The 24297-nt window shown below is 39.2% G+C and overlaps 1 protein-coding gene across 4 annotated transcripts in view; it reads left to right on the forward strand.

The window, feature by feature from the left end:
* Nucleotides 1–24297, forward strand: part of DGKI (diacylglycerol kinase iota) — a 99783-nt gene that overhangs the window by 53190 nt on the left and 22296 nt on the right. For 3 of the 4 annotated variants that reach the window (XM_083859487.1, XM_083859489.1, XM_083859488.1), the window contains 3 exons: nucleotides 1527–1654; nucleotides 2201–2326; nucleotides 19618–19643. In XM_083859487.1, the coding sequence (XP_083715613.1) occupies nucleotides 1527–1654; nucleotides 2201–2326; nucleotides 19618–19643 (280 nt within the window). The remainder of the gene's footprint in view (nucleotides 1–1526; nucleotides 1655–2200; nucleotides 2327–19617; nucleotides 19644–24297) is intronic. The other variant, XM_083859486.1, reaches the window with a different exon arrangement.

The following is a 24297-nucleotide window of genomic DNA, read 5'->3' on the forward strand; positions in this document are numbered from 1 at the left end:
AATGCACCTTAAAATGAATTATCTGCTGTTCTTCCTGCATATTGCAAAATGTTACTCATGATGTCTCTTGAGAAGCAGAGAAAAAAATTCGGTCTGTTTTTTAGTTGATCTAATTCATATTATTTCACTGAAGTCTTATATCTGCTGACCATCTGCCATTCTGTTTACTACCAATCTGATGCAGATCAGAATTTTCTGCAATTTTCCTTATCAAGTCTTGCTAGGGGCATCTGTGTGGCACCAATTTATTTGTATTTATCTTTTCACTGATATTTTTACGCACCAGAAGTCTTGATCCTCTGTGTGTGTGTGTGCGCGCCAAGAAATAGCTATGGAAGTTAAGTTGCTGTTACAATTTGAGAATTATGAACAGAGATGTATAAAATATTCACAAGAAACCCCAAAATAATGTGTATCTCTGCTGGATTCAAACCTATGGCATAGATATGACAATCTGAATATACTTTCTAAAAGACACTGAAAATTTTACAGGGCTTTTGGTGTTTCTGATTTGTAGCCAGAGTAGACCAATTAGTGTCTCAGTACTAAGCAAAAATTGTTGATTTCACGCTGTGGTTGTTTGTATCTGGTCCCCCTGAGAACTGTGTAAGCTGTTTCTGAATCACATGAACATGTTACTGTTTCTTAGCAAAAGCAGCTGATGCTTTAGCTCAAGCAGAAGGAGATGTGACTTTAGTTCAGAGCTCCCATGTTCAGTGTCTGCATGTAGATACCGTGGGACTTCTTGCACACAGTCAAATAAACAGTTGGATGTTGTAATCTGATATTGGGAAGGCAGGTGTGAAGAAGATGCTGCTACAGATTAAACTGGGCAATTTGACTCAGTTTGGCTTATTCTGCATTTCTCTAATACTTGCCACTGGTCAAATGGTCATTTTTAATGCCTACTCCTTCATCCTGTGATTCTGTGGGGAGAAAATTAGTACTGTATGTTGGTCCCAGCACACAAACAGTGGCAAATTTCCTGCCCATTTGCCTTAGACAGGCATACTCACACAGTATTTTTTTTTTGAAAGATAAGAAACCTTCACTGTCAATAACAAAAATAAAGGATTGAGAAAGAGAGCTTTGGTGTTGGAGATGTGAAAACAGAATGTACAAGTGGTGGAGATCTGGAAGAGTATCCCTAAACAATGAAAAGTTCTGTCAACCATCATTAAAGAAGAGACCTGAGGTGTTGGTCCTCATTTCAAAATGCAAACCTCAGCTTTATGGGTAGACCACCAGGTTTCATCAACATGGCATAGTCATTGAGTAACAGCCATTAAAGTGTTGCTGTGAGTGTGCAGCTTGTTCATAGGGAATCTTGTTTGGCTTGAAACCAATGACATTAATTGGTGAATTCTGTGGCATTGATTTTAATGTGCATATGAATACACACTTAAATACACAGAGTTCCTTGAATATTCTTCAGAGACCCTGACATGCAGCCAACTCACTTTAGGGCAGCTGAGAGACCAGTGATGCTGCAGGTTCATTATTTGTTGCATTTGTTGCTCTGACAGGAACATTTGCACTTTGTGACGGAAATTTCACAGGACGAGATTTTTATTCTGGACCCAGAGATGGTAATGTCTCAGCAGGTGGGGACGCCACCAGGAATGCCTGATCTGGTAGTGGAGCAGGCAACTGGGTGAGTGCTGCTGGGATCTGATTTTCAGCAGTAGCATTAGTGGGTATTTCTTTCTGGTCCCCTTTTCTGAAGGATTAGATGTGGGAGGGTGGATATGAGGTAGGAACAAATCCAGCCATGGTAATGACAGGACAACAGTAGTGTAGCATCTACTCCATTAGGTTTCCATTAGAAACACACAGCAGGACTAGTGGACTTCAGCACTTTTTAACCACCTCACACCACCTGACCCTAGATGCTGCCATAAATCTCTGATGCTTGAGTTACAAATTTCTCTACATGGTTAGAGTTCTGATTCCACTGTGTAAGGCCCTGAAGCCCTTTGTGTCTAAGAATGATCATGAAGCATCTCTGTTTCTCATCATCCTCTTGACAGACCAGAAATGCTTCTATTCATCTCTAGGAACAGTATTGTACTCATCATGAATTAATCTATTTTAACTGGCTATGGTCTGAAAAATGCTGGGAATGAATGAGCATAAGACAGCTTCAAAGTGGAGTACACAAGGGGTGTAAATGCTTTTTTCTTCCTCCTTCTCTCCCTAGAATATCGGATCGGTGGAACCCTGCAGCTCGGAAAAGGATGCTGAGTGACAGCAGCCTTGGAAAGATTTCTCCCCACTATGAGGTACCTGACAAACAAAAGGACGCCAGCCAGACACATATGCTGCAGTAAGAGCCCTCTGCATTTCTCTGCTTGATGATGCACTGTCCCTGTCACCACAGACAACTCCTAATGTCTCTTTTAAGCTTAATGATTGCCGACATGCTGAAATTACAAATACTTTTTGCTACTTCTCTTTTGCTTCTCCGTTCTGATCTTCCTGTTTGTCCATTATTTTATGCTCTTTCCTTTGTTTCATTCTGTGGCACCCTCCTCTCTTAATAAACCTAAATCCAAGTTTTTGAAAGAAAATACTTTATTTTGGATGTCTGAAGTTCTAACTAAGAAAATCTTCTTGGCAACTGGTTTGGTGAAAGCTCAAAGCATTAACCTTTAAGGCAGTTTTGATGCAATGTGATAAAGCAGAAACCTCTAGAACTGCTGCTTGTTGTCAAAGACATAGGCAATGGTTTTCATATAATCTTGAACCATGTAGGATGGCTGTACAGTAGTTTTGATAATTTCCCCATAAAAGATTTTTTTACCACCTTAGTGCTATCTACTGTGTTCAGATTGATTAAAAAAATTCTCTTATTCTGCTCACCTATATTAGAAATTGTTTTTAATTTTTTGATTATTTCACTTTAGATTTTCAAAACCATCAGTGGATCACTACCAAAGATTAGTGGGAAATGTCTGTCAGAATTCTATTACTGGCTTTGAAAGTTAATTTGTGTTTTGGGGTTATATTCCACCCACCAGCCAAGTATATAATGTATTTCTAGTTCTACTGTATCAGCAACACAATGAGCAGGTTTTAAAACATAGTGTAGGAAAATTAGGAATAGTGACAATTCAGTCCTTTTTTCAGATTTTATTTTCTGTCAGGTTGTGTGTGGGAGGGGGCTGCAAGGTACAGAGCAGGCAGAGCCTACAGCTCCAGGACAGGTGTGTGGATGGAAGCTGTCTAGCCATGAGGCTACCAGCTGGAAATTTTCCAGCTAAATGGTAACTACTGTCAGGAGGAGATGTCATGGCAAGAAGGAGTGATCAAGGTAGCACTGCCAGGAGAAAATAGCCTGGTTTTCTCCCCTAGGGATTCTGAACCAGTTCTTGATATTCTTTGCTAAGTGAAGAATTGTGAATTCAGGTTCATTTTTCCATAGACTGGAATGACAGGGCCCAAAATCTGAAGCTGGCAAAGCTGTGAGAAAAATGATATTTAAACAGTTTTAGGCAGTGTGGAGAGATGGTGAGAACATGTGGACTAATTTCTTATTGATAAGAAGAATGATTTTGTTTACATCAGCATGACTGGAAATGTTTGCTTAGCTGTAACAATTACATTTGGTAGATTTATTAAGTAAGCTAGTAGCATTGCTCAGAGTAAAACGTTCCTGTCACTGCCTACTATGAGGAATTGTTTTCTTTAGTTTCTCTAAACTTTAATTGTTTTAGCTGAAATTTTTCGTGCTAAGACCCAATCTATGACTGATTCTTTTTCTTTTAGTAAAAACTTTGACAAAAAAGCCAATTCTTTCTGAAGACAAGATTTGTGGGATATGTGCTCCTTAAAAGATTTTCTTTCAAATAAATAAATACAGTGTTTCTTTCCTGAGATGTTAGTGTGTAGTGGAATGAACCTCATTGGAATGAAATTTTGGAAGCTTGACATTTAGTAAAATGTCATTATAGTACCAGGGAGATGCCTTTTACTGTCTGGAAAATTACCCCTGAATTTGCCCTGCCGATGAGGTTGTTCATGCACTTTGGAGACACCTCAGATTCAAGAGCTTTGCTTTCAAAAGTTTCTGTCTGTACATGCTCACAGAGGAGTTATGCTCCTCTGTGCTTAATTCAGATTTCTGACCTGGCCACAGGTCTGAGGAAAGTGGGACTCTGCTGCTCGTTAGCTGATCTCCAGCAGCAAGGAGAAAAGGGATGCAATAGTCATGGTCACATGGAGATGGGCAGGAAAAGGTGTATGAAGGAACAAGGAAAAGAAGTTCCAAGAGCCAAAGAAGTAGAAGCAAAAAAGGAGCATGTGCAAGAGCTTGGTGAAGAGGATTAAAGAATGGGAGCTGTTCAGGGCACAGAGGATGACCGGGTGTCTGAGGAATCAGCATGGGAATAATGAAAAGGAAGAGGGCATGGGGTACAGATAGGTAAGAGATGAGTGAAACAGTCTAGGGGCATAGGGGAAGGATCTGTGACTGTTTTTCTACAGAATACAGAATTGTGGCTTTATACAGATTGTTACACAGGTGGGCAAGCTCTGAAATATATTTAGATGCTGCCTGACTTGCTACCAAGGTGGAAGGTATATGGTAAATGAGTCAGGGGACCACACTGGAGGCAGCAAGGTATGATTAAATTTAAGACAGCTGAATGGTGCTCTGTGGGCCTGGATTCTCTTTTCAGCATCTGTGACAGAATTTCTGAATGGTGAAGATTTACAACAAACTTTTCATAAGTGGCCAGTTAACCATGGGCTCCTCATTCTGTGCATGTCCACTGTGAAGTAGATTTGGTTACTGAGAGGCCACTACAAGGAGATTTTCAAAGAGTGTGGAGGGTTGGAAACTGAGAAATAGGATTTCTGTTGCCTCAGACTGTATTACCAAAATAAATGGAAAGTTTGTGCCTGCTTTCCCAGCTGTGGAATATGGATAATATCGCAACCTCTCCTTAAAGGAGCACAGGGAGGGTACATTTCACAGTCATGAGAAACCTGGATACTATGGGGAGACTGCCAGACATGCTTAGCAGGACATTAATCATTTTACATTCTGTGCATAGTTTTGGCAGTGTGGAAGAAATAAATCTTGAGGTTGTACAGTGCATATACGAGAGGATATCAAGCAGGTTTCTACTTAAACACTGAAGCAACAGTCCAACAGAAGAAAATAGAAAGTGGCAATGTGACTAAAAGTTGTCATAAAATTTGAGTGCAGCAGCATTGCAGTATGATCTGAGATCCCAAATTTCCAAGCTTCTGGATGTTTGACTTAGCAATCTAAAAAAAAAATAAAAATCTCTCTAGCATGGTGCTTTAAAGAAAAAAATTAGTACTCTAGAAAGCACTACTATATTTTGGCAGCTAAAGTTGCTCACAGGTTCTTTGCAGAGATTTGTCCCTTCAGAAATTATTTTTCAGTTAAACCTTGAGAAAAGGATTTCAGCAAAATTTCTAAACAGGAATATGACAGAGAACAGCGGAGTCAATTCCTCCTGTACACAGAGCTATCATGGATCTTCTGAGAGTCATCAGCATCTAATGTTTTTTATCTAGTCAGAAATATTGTACAGCTCAAAATGCATTATCCTATAGCCTAGGGCAAATGACAGGGGACTTTATATGAGAGAAAGTGTCATACCTGACTCACTGGAAATGCTTTCTCAGTGGTCATTTTTCTCCCAAACAGGGTATGACCACAGCTGGTCATAACGTAACTTCAGGATGCTTAGGATTCATATATATACATATATATGTATGTGCATACTCATACATATATGTGTGTATATACACATATATGTGTATATATGCATATACACATATAGATGTGTGTATATGCATATATATATATACACACACACACATATATGTAAAATGTTTTAAGATCAAGTAATTATTTCTGACAAGTGAGGAATGTAGATAAAAATTTGAAGTTGAATGATCCCTCATATTATTTCAATAAATGAAAGTAGACAACAGAATACATGATCTAAAAATAATTATAATTTAGGTGTTGCTTTTGATCACAAGCTTGTTTGGTTAAAGCATAGTGTGATTATAATGGTTTTGAGGCAGGTTTTCTCTCTTTCTGAGAGAAAAAATATGCTTTTCTTTTCAGTTAACTGAACTTCATGTTATTTTCAGGTAGCTGTTGATTAGTAGTGTTTCATGTTTTGTTTCTTATTTGATGGGTCTTTGATCTGTGATGGATTGGACAGTACATGAAATAGTATCTTGATGCAGTAACCAAGAGCTGGGGCAGATTGTAGTTTATTAAGAACATCAATTAATGTGAACGCTGCACTAAAAAACCCACATTAGGAAAAAAATTTACCAGGACTAGAGGTGCTTGATATTGAAAAAAGATAAATATTCTGGCCTGACTGCACTGATACAGGTAATTGGACCCTTTCTTTGTACATGAGTTCATCCTATGATTAAATAGTGCAGTGAGATGCAGAAGACCTCACAGCCTGCTGTGAGTTAGTTGTTGGCCATATATCTCTCTTCTTAGTTGTTTGTCATCCTGTTACATGATGAAAGCTGAAAAATTCAGTAACATAAAAACTCCAACAGCATATAAAGATGAAAAGGTGATTATGCCTTTCATAAAGGTTTCATCTACATCTTTTAATTTAAGTCATTAATTTTCCCACTATTTGGGGCAGTAACTAGCACTTTTCTAGCATCTGTCCAGCTGTGATGGTAATGTGTTTCCCAGGCTGCTGGCTGCATTTCTGAACAAAGTGCATGGCTTGTGAAGGGTGGGTGAAGGTTGGCCAGGATGCCATCTGGTCTTGTCAGGGGGAGGAAGAAAAAAATGCCTGTAGGTGTTGGAAGATGGCTGCAGCCCTTTCCACTAAATAGACATTAATTAGCTAATAATACCATCCAGGCATTGCTTTATGAAGCAATAATAACTTAGTTTCTCAGAGGGAAGAAGAAAAAGGCTAAATGCCAAGTGTTTAATTCAACCACAAGAATCTCCTCATTGCCCAGGAAATCAGTGTGACAGTGCAGATGTTACAAGATGGTTTAGGGTATTTTTTAAAGAGAAATCTTTGTGTATTACAAGATGAGAAGAGCATCAGGGATACAATTTTGCATGTAGAAAGGAGAAAGAATGCTCATTAAGTTGAAGTTTAGAAAACATAAAGAGATAATTCAGAACATGCTAAGCAGGAACTGCTTAGTGACAGTGAATCTTTAAAATTTCAAAGGTTGGTAAGGACCTGAGAAATCTAAGGATTTTCCCGAAAAATGTTGTATTGGAAAATTCAGCATCAGCTCCTAAATAGACAGAGAAGTCTACCGTGGTGTTTTTGATAGAAAAACCTGAATTAATTTTCAAGTTCAGATTTAACTCAAGCTGCATTTGTAAAATTACACTGCAAGAGTGAACTGCATATGTCTTAATCAGGTACTTGTACACCTGTAAGAATTGCTTTCCATTTTGCAGATGAGGCTCCATGAGTACTGATTGCTTTCAAACAAATCCTATTTTAGTGAAGGTGTAAATCACCATTACCTTTACTGTACACTCCCGTGTAGTCCTGATAATGGAACTTGAATATAACAGAGTATGGTGTCTGTTTTCTGCTCAACTCTCCCAATTCTTTCTCTTCTATTGTCTTGGATACTTTTACAAATAGCTTGTAAGGTGTTTCTCTCACTACCTAAAAAGTGGAGCATGAGAGATTTGCCTAAAGCAGCTCTGCCTTTTGCTAGAAAAATGATGTCAGTGGAAAGGAAGATGTAGACTCAAAGAAGAGGGAAAGCATTATAATGAGAACTTAAAATTATTCGGAAGAAGGTAAACGTGGGTTAAATAGGGAAAGAACTTTGAAGAAAGCAAAGAAAAATAAATTATAAGAATACAGCAAACGAATAACTGTTTAGAGGGAAAGCAAGTTCCCTATGTGAGACTGAGTATGAAAAAAATGTTGCGTTTTGGTGTGGGGTCTGGTTTTGTATTTTTAAAGCTTTTACTATTTGTCAGCATGATGCAATCACAATACTTAAAATTTTATACACAACCCAGATAGAAGCTACAATTTATCCACCATTAGGCAAACCTTTCATCAGTTCCTCCATGAATCTTCCCTTACCTCTGCTTATGAGAAATTCTTTGACAAGGATGGCATGTGTTAACTTTTTTAGTCTAGTGCACAGGTGTGGTTAACAATATCATGTATTAAGCTTTTGTTGTGAACATGATTTCCCTATATACATCAAGTTCTTAGCCACGTTCATTGTTTTGGGAAATTTTTAGTGGGGAAAAATGCAAGAGTTTTTCAGGGACTCCTGGCCAAGTCTGATTAGTAGACACACCTTGAGTCAGCTGTAGAAGAAAGACAGAGTTGAGAGAGGAAAACCATGTTAAAATGAGAGAGAATGGATAGGAATTTCATACTTAAATACCTTTGCAGAGACTGGCCTGCATGAGATATGCTCTTGGTTTATCCTGAGTGGGTGAAACATGAGAACAGATGCTCTCGACACAGGATTCAAGAGGCTTTGTGTTACTTTAGCTGGAGTGCTTTGTGCTACTTCAGCTGGAGGGATGGTTCTGGGCATGGAAAGATCCTGGCATTTAGTTCTGATGTCTGAAGGTACAAAAACGGGACAAAGGAAGGTGTTGTCACATACAAGCCCTACTAAGTCAGGGGATGAACCACAGCTCTGTGGTGGTTGCATGCACTGGACCCGAGGGAGCTTTGCAAACAGTGACAATCAGATGGTTCTGGAAACTATTCAACACAAACTTTCAGCAACTTCTGGTGTTACATTTAAGTGATCGCATACAGGCAAAACCTTATTTAATCATCTCTTCCTCTGTTTTGATTAGTAGAATTTTTGTGTCACTAATGTCAAGTCTGGCCTTATCTACAGAGAACTGGATTGTAGAAAATTCATGGGTTTTACTTAAAATTTTCTGCAACAGTCATTAGTAATTGGTACTTACACATCATCCTGACAACCCCAGCCCAGTAATACTGAGCTTTAAGCTTTTGCTACTGCTCTTGTTAACCATAATTGGGAAAAGGAAAAAAAAATCAGAATTTGGTTTAGATTTGCATGTATATAACCTTATTTATGCAAAAAATGTGGTTTTTTTTTTTTTTTTTTTTTTTTTTATTTTTATTTTTTTATTTTTTTTTTTTTTTTTTTGGTTTTGTTTTGTTTTGTTTTGTTTTTCAGGAATAAAATGTCCAGCCTTTGCTGTTGAGGCAAAGGGGTTTTAATCACAGTAGGCACATGTGAGGTGGGTTTGGGCATCTGCCCCTTTGATAGATGGCAGAAATAGAGCACATCCTGTACTGTATCCTGTACAGTGTTATTTTTCTCATCAGTACTTATTACCAATACATTTAATCATTCAGCATTTAGCTCCCCAGAGTGGATTGGATGGGATTTTAGCTTCCTCTTTTCTCACCAACCTGCCCTTCTTAATGACTTTTGTGGCATCTCATGCACAGCTGAGGAAATTCACCCTGCTGACAAATTATTTTGACAGACAGTGACATGCAAAACACTCCCACACATGATGAGACTACAAAATTGCTTCTTTAGAGACATCTTACTTCTTGACTGGCATCCTACTTTCCAAAAGGGAAATGCAAGCAGTCCAGCTCTCCTCCTCTCCTTGGGGCAACTTCAAGCAACAGAACGCACATGTACTTGACAAAGGAATCATCTTACCTGAATGTTAAAAAGTCAGCTACCACCTAGCTTGAAAATGCCTTCTGAATATTTCTAGTAGATAAAGGGGGAAAGTCAAGTTTTCTACGTGGAATGTAAGTTTTTATTTTGGAGTGCATTTAAAGGATAAAAAAATGATGTTGTCAAAGTAGAGATAGCTGGGTACTTTGGTTTCCTTTGAGTGGTTTACCATAAAAGCTATTAATCTGCTTTCCACTCTCTGGCTGATAGCCAAGACTGAAGCAGTAGTCTCTTTTCTCTCTTTTTTTTTTTTTTTTTTTTTTTTTTTTTTTTTTTTTTTTTAACAACTGTGTTCTTTTTCCCCTTTGCTTCCATCCTTGCTTGCCTACTTTAGTCCTTGGTTTGCAAAGCAGAATCTTCTCTGAAAAGTAAAACAGCTTTACGCCAAAGAAGACAGGAATATATCAAGAGAATAACTTCTCATAATCTCGTTTTCTTTTTGTCTGGGTAAAGAGAAAATGACATTTGATAATTTAATTTTTAGACCTACTGCTTTCCATGCAAGCATTGGACATGTGGTAACTGTACCTGGCAGGAGCAGGGTAGCCAGAGTGGATCTCACAATGCCACTGTAGAATGTGAATATCCGTCTCCAGCTTTATGGACTGGAAACAACAGACCTACAGTCCCCAGTGACATTAAAGGCACTGGAAAAGGAGATGGATGAGTTTACTGGGGTGATAAAGGATGGTTGACAGAAAGATATACTCTATTGGGCATACTTTCAGCACTGTTATAAATATAGGTCAAATATTCTCCAGCATGGCAATCTTACAAGCCAATCAAGCATGTGTACCTTGTAGTTTTGGACTTGTATGTCTGTATTTATGTGTACTTCTTACTCATTTGTAAGAGCTGAAGTAAGAAAAAAACAACTAAAACAACAAAAAACGACGCTCAAACCTCCCAGCCCTAGTTTTCTGAGCATTTCACAGGAATAGCAATAGCAAGCCTGTGTCCATTTGCTCTGTCCCTGCCATAAGGAGCTGCCATCTGCTTGGAGAGGAGACTGGTTCTTAATGTGTTCTCACTCAGTACTAAGCTGTCTTATCAAAGCCAAAACTAGTAAGCTTCAGAGCCTGGGTAAGAAACACAGTCCTGTACATGTGTTACACACACATTGGCTACATATTTTGTTCAAGCTTTCACACCTGGACATCTCATTATATGCATTCAGACTGTATTTCTATTCCTGTTCATATCCCAAAGTTCTAGTTAACACAGGCTTTCAAAGAGAATAGAAATGTTGTTTGGTAAAATAGCTACTCTAAACTATCATATAGAAGTACTAGTTTACCTGAGCTGACTGTGTTAAACTCAAAAATGCCAAACCTTTCCATAATTCTTCACGTACCTTAATGTTTGTATTTCTGCTGTGGCTGAGAACTGAGAAATGTCTAAAATACTATGCGAAAAAAAGCAAAAGACAAAGGATAGTTGTGAGAAAATAGGTCATCTTTTGAGGTTTGCAAAGGAGTATTTTAGACCTGCAAATATTAGTGTTTGGGTGGGGCTGGGAATGATATTCCATGAGCCTTCACTTGACTCATGGCACAAAAAGTGAGATTTTTCACTGGGGCTGCTTAGAAAGTTCATTGTTTCTCAGGTTGTGTGTCTTGGCATGGCTGCTCTGCAGCGAGCTGCCCTTTCTCTTCCATGTCTAGTGTGAGAGTCTGAGTCCCCTGGCTCTGGGCTTGTATGTCAGGGTGTAGGAGGTACATTCCTGCTAAAAGACTTGGGTGAGCAGAGAAACTCCTGAAAGCTTAAAAGCATTCAATTTGTCCCTGCTTGCCTGCTCCTCCTCTGCACTAGGAAAGGACCACTAAAACCCACAGCTTTGTCTTGGTAGCTGAGACAGAGAGTGTTTAGCAGTGCTGGCACAGAGGTGTGTGCATGGGAGGGAAATACGTGAGGAGCAGGGCCATAACAGAAGCCTTGCTGAAGTTCTGGAAATGCTCATGCCCATTGGCAAGCAGGGACAGATGGACCTCGCTAAATTATGCCAAGAGCTGAAATCAGAGAGCCAGAGGTGGCTTGGAGCCAGTGTAACCTTGAATCCTAGATTCCTGTTTCTGTGCCAGACATCTCAAAGTGCAGCATAAAAGCCATATCTGAAGCTCCCACTAGAAGTTTTATTCTCCATTAATTGGTCTACAGCACGAGTGTAAATGGCTCACTAGTTCTGCTCTGCCTAAGATCTGTGTGTTACTCATATTAGCTAAGGTGATTTTTAATTTTTTAGATTATTTTTTAAAAGATGACAGGAAAGTGAGGGTTTCTTTCTGCTCAGCACTTGTGCAAACCAGGCCACTTATTTTTTAACATAATTGCAAGAATTTGTTTCTGAGGGATTCATGTGTTTCAAGAACAAAATGCTGTTTCTCAAAAGTGACTGGTTTGTATTGTTGTAAGAAGCACACCATTTAGGGTGGCTTCTGGATTGTTTAGAAACCCAAAGTGGCTGAAAATTGTTTGGGTAGTATCTCAAGACACCAAGCAGCTGATGTGCTTCACCTCCATCTAGCCTGTGGGCCAAGTGGAGGTGTGTCTTACGAAACAGGTTATATCTGAAGTGCTCAAAATGGGGTTGTCATGGCACTGTGCTTAGTAGAATGATTTCTTTCTCGGGATTAAATAAAAGTTGAAGTCCTAACGAAGTGACCTCTGCTTTAATCTTTTCCTAGAAGAAGCAAAAGTGCACTGAATTGTTGTTGAGGAAAAGCCGGATGTTTTATTACCTAAGAGATAAGCTTTTATTCTCATATAGAATGCTAAGGAAGTGCATAAATGTAGCCACTTTAGCTCCTGTTCCAGATATTAATAACGACCTGTGTCAAAAAACCTCCAAACCCTTTACATCCAGGTTGTTGTTTCACTAAAGCATTACATGGTGTGCCTAGATCTCACTTTCTATAGGTCAGTGAGGATTTTTAAGATGTAATTAAAGTCTGGAAATGGATGAATCATTTTAAAAAAGGCTAGGATAAAGCCCTCTTCAAAATAAGTTTCTTGAATTCCACTGAGATATTTTGGATATTTTGGTGCCATGTGATGATAAGAGAAAGAAAGTCCAAGCATTTAAAAAAAGACAAAACAAAAAAACCCCTAAATACAAACAAACTGATCATCCTACAGCAATCCTACTGCTCATTTGGAAATACCTTCTTTTTCAAGTAAATACCAAGCCAGATTGCTCAGGTCATATTTTGAGGTAGAAATATCACCCAATCAAAATGAATTTCACAGAACGTTTCTGCATCCTTCTTCTCCTTTTGTAAAATTAGTGCTAGGCACGTTTGGGTTTATATCTGATTTTGCAATAAAATGTTCTGTTCCCTTTTTAAGCAGCAATTCCCAGACTGTTCCTCTGGGTGTCAGTACAGCTTCAGGTATAGCTACATTATGGTGTAACAAGTCTTCATTCAAACATTCCGCAGTGGACAGAGGAATGGTAGGAGACAAAATGTTAAACAGTAGTGAAAAAAGATATGTGACAATATAGGGGACCCTGATATGCCTGAGACCCAGCATGGAATGCATCTGAGCTGCCCTGGTTTCCCTAAGAAGCACCAATTACTGTCCTGTATTTTGGGCTGCATGTGAACAGCCTGAGGCAGTGATTGCTATGCAGGTAGAGACAGAGACTTCTGAAGGAAGTTAGAGATGCAAGAGGGAATACTGAACTTTTCTTTTAGCAGGATTAAGAAAGAATAATCTCTCTAGTGTTTATCTCTAGATTGTCATTGCAGGTTACAGGACACGTCCAAACAGATTTCTGCACACAAATAAATAACTTGAATGGAGTTTCTTAGATTCAGGGAGTTTGCTGGTCAGTGTTTTCCCATGTGTGTGAGACAGTATGACCACTGCTTATGAGAAAATATTTGAGAGGAAAGACTGGCAGAAAACGTTGAATAGTAAAACCAGAATGTTTTGTAGAGAGACTTTAAGAACTGCAGAAAACCTTGGGTTGGGAAGGACTCTGAAGGTCATCTAATACAAATCTTCAGAATAGATCCAGCTAGATGAAGCCTTTCAGAGCCTTTTCCAGATGAGTTTTGAATATCTGCAAAACTGGAGATTCAACAATCTCTTCACACAGCCTATTCTTCTCTTTGATCATCCACATGGTAAAAATTTTTTATCCTAACATCCCATGTGAATTTCCCATGTGCTAGCTTATGACTGTTGCTTTTTTCTTCATGTAGACTTTGTCTTCTCTATACTTTCCTGTTGAGTAGTTGAAGGCAGCAATTAGATTTTGCCCAAACTATCTCTTCTTACTGAACAAACCCAGCTTCCATAGCCCATCCTCCTGTGCCCATACCACCTCTGCAGCCCTTTCTGGAACTCAGTCCGGTTTGTTAATGTCTGTCCTGTTCTCAAGGCTCACAAACACTGAGTAGAGAGTCAAAATTCACTTCCATCCACTTTATGGCTCTGCACTTGCAAACACAGCTCAGTGTGTAATTTGCCCTTCCCATCACAGGGAACTCTGCTGACAGATGTTCCACTAGTTCTCTGCGAACATCTGAAAAGCTTCTTTCTGAAAAGCTGTTCTCAGGTGTTAGACCCCCAACCTGTCTTGTTGCATTGGTTTACTCCTCCTGAAGCACAGAACTTTGCATTTGCTTCTGCTAAACTTGCTAACTTGCTATACTTCTCCAGTCTCTGATGGTCACTTGATCTGGGAATATATAGGGTCAAAGTGAAAGTGTGGGGAAGCTCTCAGAAATTCTTAGAAATTATTTCATTTTTCATCAAGTACCATGGCAGAAAATGGTGATGCCCAGACAGAGTTATCTGGTCAGGGACCAGGAAAGCAAGTAGTTCTGCCTTTCTACCAGTAAAATGATGCACTATTTGCAGCTGGGACTGCAGGGGACTCACAGTCACAGAGGCATTGATACAAGTTGCTGAATGAAAGAGTTTCCTCACCTGTATTTTAAAAATACTTGATGTGCTAAAATTTTTCTTCATTTGCAATCAAGGAATATGTGAATAAATCCCAACAGGGATGCAATCTCTTCTGAAGAGATGCACTTGCAAAATGAGAAGGAATGGGTTGGACAGCTCTTCCTCTCCCCTCATCACAGGCAGCTATTGTCAGACTGGATTAGAAAGTTTGAAGAAGTACATTTCTTAAGAAGGAAAAAAGTGGAATGGCCATAAACCCCAGTAGAATTGCTACATAGAGATTGTCATTTGGCCTTTAAATATTAAATGGCTGGTTTTAAACAGGTCTGGTGCAGATGGTTTCTGCTACAGGTTTATTGAGTAAAATAGCTGCTTTACATCAGCTCCAAGTTTTTTTTCTCCAGAGGCTTTTGTCTTCATGAATAATGTACTCATTTTCTGAAATTTTGTTGAATTCGTCTCCTGGAATCTGGTTGTAAATCTCTAGGTTCCTAAGTCTCAGCTGACTCAGGCTCAAAACTGTGACATTCCCTGCACTTCCTTCCTTAGAAATTAATATTCCTTCTTCCACCCATCTAGTGCTGAACAAACCTAGTGCTTGCACATTGGAGAGTGCACTTGGAAACAGCTCTGACTGTTTGGCTCTTTGAGAGAGGCTTGTATGATACTGAAGGCTGCCTTGGCTATACTGAGGATTAGATTTCTGCAGCAATTCATCCAAACCCTTCAAGAGTGGGTGGAAAAAATTCCAGTGAGCTTTGGATCGGACAGTGAACTTGAAGCCTGTTGTGGTTTTAGGTGGGCAGGTCTCATGCCTTCAATATTGTAAGTATTCCAATTTGCTGGATGCATCTAGTATATGTATGATCACCTGATTTTACACCATTTTAATGGCTTTTTAATGCATTTCTAAATATGTGTACCTTGATTTCTGGAATATGCTTGTGGATTTTATGTTAAGCCCAAAGGGTATTGCTTTGCTTGCATAAGGGGTGGTGGAACAGACCTTGCACAGCTTCCCCTTGCAGGCTGAGGCTTGCAAGTTCTGTTATCCCTCTAGGCTGAGTTTGCCACTCTGCAACAGGAGAACACTGCTGCAGGACCTGTAAGAAAGGAGAGCTATGAACAGCACTGAAAGCAAACAGAAGTGATAAAACCTTTCTTGACAATGTGATTTTCCTTCTCCTGCTTTCTGATCCTCTTCCCTATCACAGAAATATGTCTTTACTTCAACTATCTGCTACAACAATAGCTGTTTGTAAAACCAGAGCAGGAGGGAAGTCAGATTAAAGCCTTTGGTGAAAATATGTGAAATCAGGCTCCTCAGTTTCATTTATGCATGGGGAAATAAATATCACTGTTGGTAGAAGAAATAATTGAATCTCATGACTCTGGAAATGTAGCCAGTCACAGACGATCTGGCTTGTCTTTACTCTCTTGGGGAGATAGTGACCCTTTCTTTCTACAAGCTAATTTTGCACCAAGATAAAACCAGAAGAAAAACCCAGTGGATATGTATATATGTATATATAAAGAAAAAAGTTATTCCATTCTGATATGGCCAAGAACAGGATATTGCAGTCCCTGAACATTTTCCTGAAGATTTTTTCTGTTTTGTTTAACCAAATGAAAATCTCTTCAAGATGTCATTCGGCAAAGTGTTTTGACCCAGGCAAGGCCACAGATCTTGACAGCATATTAGTTTTCCTGAATTATCTCTGACTTGCCTGTAATTTTTTTTTGATGCATGGAGGCTGTGAAGATGATAACTTGCTTCTTTATGACAGCAAAACACATAGCCAGGATCATACTGGGAGGGTAGCTGACAGGCACTAGACAGATGGTTCCTGTGTGGATGTTAGCAGATGAGAATCCTCCCTTCTTGGAACACCTGTCTGGTGACCAGTGCTGCCACGGTATATCTCTCACACTTCTTACAGACCTGAGGGAGGATGTGTGACCGGAAATATGAGCATCTACTGGATTGTTTTTTTCCTGTCAGGAAAGCCCCCTGTGGCTGTGGAGAGAGTGGATGTGGTTTAGAGCAGGTTATTAGGCTTTCTCCCTTTCCTCCCTTAGAGCTGTCATAAGGATAGGGTGGACAAGTCAGTGCATGAAATGCCCAATTCTATTTAGTGGGGAAGTTTCCACAGTCTCGTTTCCTTCCGTCATAGCTATGAACAAGACTCCCCCTGGTGCAGTTAGGACAGGACTTGAGCAGTTAGGAAAGCCTCCCCCTTGCTAAATTGTATGGCCTGGAATTGTAGGAGGATGCTGAAAGTCCTCTCCACTATTTGCCAAAATACTTCAGGTCAGTAGTGGAACAAAGGAAGCCCAGTTCATTGTGGTTGAGCCTTTGGTACCTCCAGTGGTGGAAGCTCTCATTGAGGCTTTTCCTCTATCTGGGATATTTGAAACCTTTTTTTGTGGCTTTGCTGCTACATCAGAAAAGTTGAGCTTATGTTCTTTGTTTCCTGCTGTGTGAAAACAGGAATTGACTCTCTGTCAACAAACAACGGATGAAATGAGCCAACAAGCTCAGAGTTTATCAGGGTGAGAAAGAGAAGTGCATATGTACACATCAAGATACTGATATGAACCTGATGAAACTCATATAAACAAGGTTATATAAACCGTATTTTCTCAGGATACCAGGCTACACAGCTAATTCATGGATCCTTTCAAATAGAAACATTGATAGTAACATCAGTAGTAATGTTAAATTTCTTATAAACACTGTATTCGAGGCATACAACAAAGCAAAAAGGTAGTAATATTTTGAAAAATATATAGTAATTTTAGGCACACAAAATATGCATAAACATATTTTTCATCCTTTCCTTCAATCAATGTTTTCATTGGGAAGGCATTGGTATTGTAATAGTGTCTCTCTGTGTTGATGCTTTAAGGAACTAATAACATCTGTTTTACCAAGCATAAAGAAGAGCCAAATTATAGGATAATCTGTATTGTTTTTTTTTTTATTGTTTCAAATAAAGAACTGAAAGGTGATTGAACTGGGCAATTAAGAAACAAAACAAGGGAATAAATTCTGCTGATGCAGTGGAATACTGCATTAACAATGGGTTGAGAATCAGGATATGTGAGCCAAGGAACTTTGCATGACCTTTGCATGTAAAAATATTTTCAAGTATCTAAAAATTTTCACCTCTTGACATGACCCATTCTGAGTTGTTTAACCTTGTAGAAAATGCATTGGGTTTTGATCTACAGATGGGGTTCTGCTAGTAGTTAAGGACAAAAGTCCGTAACTTCCTGGTCAAAGCAGGACAGTTCTAGTGGTGCCTGCTAAATCCTTTGGGTTACCTGTATTCCTGCTGTATTTCTACACACATGGCTGGAGGGTGAGGGCAGAGCAGGCCTAGCTGGCAGCAGAGCAGGATGCATGCTTAGGATGTTCAGCAGCAGTCAGAGGCTTTAATGGGAGTAGAGGATTAATTAATTCTGATCCATACAGACACATTGGCCTCTTGTGCAGCCAGAATCCTAATTAGGCAATCAGATTTTTTTTCCTTTTACAGTGACCATTGCTCCAGCTGTGTGCCAACTCTTTCCTCTCTTTATTTGCAAATCTGTCTCTATTTTACAGCAAAAAATTTACATACTTTGGCAGGAAAGCTTCCTTATTTTATTTTGATTTTTCCTGTTTGCATCTACATATTTGCATATTTGCTTCTGATGTTCTATAATACCTCAACCTTAATTTTCAAACCCTTGCTATGAAACGTGATCATGGCTCCTTCCTCAGCTCCTTTATTCCATTAACCCAGGGTTCCTTCACTTCTTTTCCCCCCTCCAGCCCTCAACCCCTGCTGACTCAGTTAAATATACATGTGCTCTTTTCCCCTTTGTTCCTTTTTTTCCCTTCACCTCTCTGCGGCTGCTTTTCTTATGTTGGCTTTGATCTGTTTGCTGGCAACACTAACATTTTTAAATCTTTTCTAATTTGTTATTTTTGTACGTTATTGTGAAATTAAATATCTTGGAAAGGAAACATGGGTTGCCCCACTCACTGCAGGAACAAACTCATTGTTACTGCAGGAACAAACCCTTGGGAGGGGAGGCTGTGTGTGAAACTGAAATTTGTGCTGGGGAAGTGCTGAGGAATGGCCTAGTCCATTGGAGTGTGTGCTGTCAGCCTGGCCTAAATAATGAAGGTACATCCCAGGTTCAGCTCCATGGTTAGCCTTAGTTTTGCTAAGCCACACTACTGCAGCAAAGAGAAAAATTGAGAGCCAGTACTTCTGTGTTCCTTTTGTGACCAAAACCATGAAGAATATGATCCTTAGTGATGGGAGCTGTGATACAAATCCCAGGAATTCACTGGGGTTCTTCTCTTTATCAGCAGGGACACTGAGAGGTCACCTGTGTTTTATAAGTCTTCCCTCTCTTGGGGTATTATCAGAGTCCTAACCCACTGGTTAGAGTATCCTATAACTCTTGTGTCGCTTCTGGTATGTTGCCTTTTTTCTGTACTTACATCTGTCCAGCTTTCTAATTTTTTTTTGACCTGTTGTGTTACTTTTGTGAAAGTGGCATGAATTGTTATTAATTATGACTACTGTTTATGATAACCACTACATTGATTTATGGCAAAAAAATGGTCACTGTAATGCCTGTGAGTTCCTGCCAAGATGTAATTTCCTTGACCACCCCTAGTTGTGAGGTTTTCTCCTGGCAGTGTTAGTAGCAGATGAGTTTCTGCCAAGTATCTACAGACAGTCTTGGCATCAGTCCTCAAGGAGATGGCTCCATATGGTCACTCTGGCCTGCAGAATCTGCTGCTATATGGCCTGTTCAGCCCTATTTTTTTTTCTTTTTGTCAAATGCTTTTCAGTCCTCCTAAGGAATAAAGAATATAAGCTTCAGATTACTCCATATCCCATTCTGGAGTCTGAGACTGAACTTTATTTTTGACCTTTTTTTACCAAAGACTGACTGGATTTTGTTGTTTTATTCCAGGTCACCAGTTTCTTCAGAAGATCAAGGTAAGATCTGTTTTATAGATACTAATAGCATATTAAAATGAGACCAAAGACTAGAGAGTAAGCTCTGTTTAACACAGTTGTGGTGGAGAAAAATGCTTTTTATAAAAATGAAACTTTGATATTGATGAAACTTTGTTTCACCCCTAAACATCAAATGCTTGGTCAATTAGTTAGTTTAATTGGGACTGACAGAAGTTGTTGAGTTATTTGTAAAATGAATCTCACTTAATCAAATGGAACTACTGCAAGCGTTTACAGTTTATTCATCCAACTTTGTGGAGCTTCACCTATGGAAAATGATGTGTGGCTTAAAGGACGAAACATTTTTTGGTAAATATAAGCACATCTTTTATGACTCTCATAGGACAGCATCTTTGTCACTGAGAGGAGAGTGCACTGTGTTTTAAAAGCTTGAACACACACTATCTTGGGCTACCAGTAAAGTCAGTTTAGTAGGACAGTATGGAATTTAGTGCAACTAGGCTCATCTACATGGAAAACCCTCATGACTTGATTAGCAAGACTGGCAGGTTATGGGAATATTCTTGCTGTGAGAGAGACTTGAGGGATCTGATCTTTCCCTATGGACTAAAGAGGGAGTTTGTGGTGACCAGCTGCTTAATAACACAGCAAACTTAAGTCCATCTACAGTCCATGGCTACAGTGGTACTGAAATCCAGTAATTGGCACTGTGAAGGGGTGATAATTGCACTGCCAGAGTTTCATAAGGAGTGAGGAACAAAAAAAGGGAGACTGACTGAGAGGAGAGAGTTCATCATGTGGCTCTGAACTGGGAATTCTGTTTTGGTCTAAAAAAGAAATATCTATTTTCTTCTGGCACCCAATTTGTATGCAGTCACACAATCAGAACATTTTCTGGCCATTACCATAAGCATTACTCAAGAAAGGTCCAGATGGGAATAGTAAGGACCGTTGCAAATGGAGGTATAAGAGGTCTGAGCCTAGAAGTATGTCACTGAACTATGTTAATTTGGAGTGTGGAGTGACTAGTTAGGTATCAACCTACATTGTCCTTGCCTCCAGCCAAGGTTTTCAGTCCAGTATAATGGATGTCAAACATATTACCATTAATAATGTAATAAACTCTCTTCCATCTCCTTGGTGAGTCTCAGTAACCAAAGTTGTAAAGAAGGCCATAAAAATGAACAAACACGAGAGATATATCTGGCCCATCTAGTCCATTCCCAGTGTCTGGAAGCAGCAGATCCTGTGACAAATAAAAGTATGAGACTGGCAGAAGTATATGGGTTTAATTTCCTGATGTGCCCCATTAGATTTTTATGATCTAGAGCTCATTGATTTGGTGAACCAGATGGAGTTTTCCTGTTTAATAGTTCATCTTCTTTTTACCATGACCACAGCTTCTAATATGCAGTACAGGACATTTGTGAGAAGTTAACAGTATACCTCATATCTCCAACTCTCAGAAGAGATTTGAAATCGTTATGGTCTAATATAGTATTTCAGGACCTGGATTCAAGCTGCATCTCATATTAGTGATAGCTGCCCTTGCTATTTCATTTCCCTTGCATTTACTCTATTGCTTCATCTTTATCTATTAATGGAGCAACAGACGGTGTATATGCATTTCCTTGTGTATCTGTAGAGGTTAGTATTTCATGCTGTCAGAATGCTTTCCTTCTTTCCACTATTTTTATACTATTCTAGTTTTTCACAAAACCTTCCTGTTTGCCATCTACCATCTGCTGCCGTGGTTTGGCTTTTCAGATTTGATCATCATTTCTGAATAGCCTCTTCCTCCTTGCCTTTTTTCCCTTTATCTCACAAGCAACCTCTTCTGAAATGCAGAGTGAAAGGCCTTGACCAACTAGTGAATGATAGCTAGTCATTAGAGGTTTTGTGACCATGAAGTATCCAACTAGGTTTGTCATCCATATAAATATGTAGGAGCTTCTCTCAAGCACAAAAGACTTCTCATTCTCCAGTGACTTTTCAGAAAGAAGGGTCCAATACTTGGATTTCTTCTATTTCACTATGCCAGCTACAGACCATGGTAAATGGACACAGTACAAAAATGAAAATGTGATAAAAGTGCTGCACATAAGCTCTTTAGAGTCCAGAAGGTTCTCAGTCCACAGAGACTGTATGTGTGGAGACATCTCAAATTAGCCTTAGGTCTCATATCTCTTATCTAAATAAAAAAGGTCCATGAGAGAGCTGAAAACTTATCTCTGAATTTCCTGTTTTTTATAGTGTTTATGCAGATGTCTCCTGGTATATTGTTCTTGGAGTATGTATCTTGGAATCAGTTTTGGGACTTGTATGTTCATTAATAATCAGTACTCAACTGTGTACCTATTCAATATGTTAAACAATTGTTTTCAATAAGGCAATAATGCTTTGGCCTATGTAGTGAGGAGAAGAATAATGTATTCTCACTGTACCTACATTCTGTCCTGTATTACAGCTGCTCTTCCCTATTATGGACATTCTAGTGCCAATTTTCTGATGATGTGATATGTTGATCATTACTGAGAAAAGGCTCTTTCTCTGTTGTGTTGGATGTTTTGTTTTAACCTCTCTCTTGGTTCCTAATCCTTGTTTTGTCTGCTTTAAAATTCAGTTTTCACTTTTTCTTCTACTGTTTCTTTGTGGGGTTTTTTTATCATCCTTTTCTTGCTTTTTAAATGAGTCTTTCCCATTGACCAGAAGGTTGCATTCTGAGTAGATTTTTGCATTGTGCTCCTCACCCTGGTTTCTGAATGTCCTGCTTCTGCTCCAGTGTGGACTGACTGCTACAAGCACTGGTGGAAAACAGTAGCTGTAGCATCTTTAGTGTTCTAACAGACTTGTACCAGAATTAGCATCTAATGTGAGTGGCACTTCCATTAATCCCTGACAGGACAATGCATTATGCTATCTTGACAAGTGGGTGAAGATAAAGCACCATCTGTTTGGAACTGGGCGTCTATTGAACAATTGTAACTGCACACAATGCTCCTTGTTGTGGACAAGTGTTAAAGGCACCTTTATCAGTTACAAAACAGAGCCATTTTAATTGGCACAGAAAGAGAAAGAGCACTGCTAGAAAAATCCCAAACTTCAAAAGAAAAAATACCCAAAGCCTCTTAAGGTTTGTGTCTTTGTTCTTGGTACAGGTAGCTAGGAAATAGATAACTAAAGAGTGAAATCCATAATATATTTTTTCTTCTTTTTTTAATTAACAAAATAAGTAGACAAAACCCCTAATCTTCAAACGCTCTAACTGATTGGCAAAATGATACAAGCCAAGTATATCCTAAAGCATACTAGTTTAGACAGAGGATTAACGACTCTGTTCTGTCAGGTAGGTCCTGCTGCAGCTACATGCCCTGCAGCATGGAAATCAGTGGTTTTCTGTGTGTGTTGGGGTTAGATGAGACTCAACAATTGGCAAGTGTCAGGCCCACAGAAGGCCTGGTAGATGTCATGATGGAGGGCCAGGCAAGTCATCTCTTAGTGAAGAGTATCACCTGCTATATTTTTGCAGTATAAAAAAGTCCTGGTTATATGGTCAGGAGGTCTGACACTGTTGGAGGTTATTGCATCCATTGTTTCTGGAACAGGTATGGTAGTGTGATGGGAATGCAGACTTCCAATACATCGTGTTGCCACTACACAGTCATTGTCTGGTTATCATCAGGTGAATGGTTGAGGTTTAACAAACCCTCCATTCACCCTGCACTTTTCAGAGCTGCATTGTATTTTATGTGCATGCTGGATAATGCCCTGACCACCCCTATTTACAGCTACCCTCCAGAAATCTGCATTAAATATTCATATCTGTAGTTTCATCTGGCCAAAGTTAGGTTCTCTCTACAATTCTTTGTTTACCTTGTATGTTTGAGTTGATTCTTCATCATCACGCAAGCAATTGAAGGAAATGGCCTTAAAAAGAGTACAGTGAGTTCTATTTTCATTTCAAGTATTCTGAAAACAACCCAACAAACTCTTGAGTGTTGCTATCAATGGTATAGGGGGGACATTGGCATGTTATTCACGTCATGGCAACTTGGAGCTGATGCTGCTCAGTATTTGTGTGTCTGACTTCAAACAGAGGAACCTTGCCTTTGATGGAGTTACTCAGTTTTAAGTAGCTGTACTAATGCACCTCAAGAGCTTAATCCTTACACATCTGACTTGCATTCTGATCAGGAGACAAGAGGTTTCAAATATTTATATCAATGCTCTCATATTCATTTCTCTATAAACCAATGAAATTGGGCTTTTTGCCTTGTTTGCTTCTAGGGGACATGTGGTTTTGCTGCATCAGCCTAATTTCTGTGATTTGGGGTTTGTGGTTTTGGGGCATTTTGTGTGTAATAGATTCAAAATTCATGAGGGAATAGGGAGCAACTGAGAAATTAAGATAAGAGGGAAATACATTCAACGGAGCAATTTTGAAGGCAGTTAGTTATTACAAACTAATAATATTATAAAAGAGATTAAGATAAAGGCTGGATGTTTTGCTTGAAAAGACATATAGCAACACTCAAAGGTCTTTCAGATTCTGCGAGATGCTGGCTCCATGCCATGGAGTCAATCCTTGACTTGGAGTTATCCAGCCTAGATATCCTACATCTAGGAGGGATTTGTGTAGAGCCAGGAGCACATTAGAAGTGAAGTGAGTTTA

This window comes from Zosterops lateralis (assembly GCF_965231275.1).
Source record: "Zosterops lateralis genome assembly, chromosome: 4".
Classification (NCBI taxonomy): Eukaryota; Metazoa; Chordata; class Aves; order Passeriformes; family Zosteropidae; genus Zosterops; species Zosterops lateralis.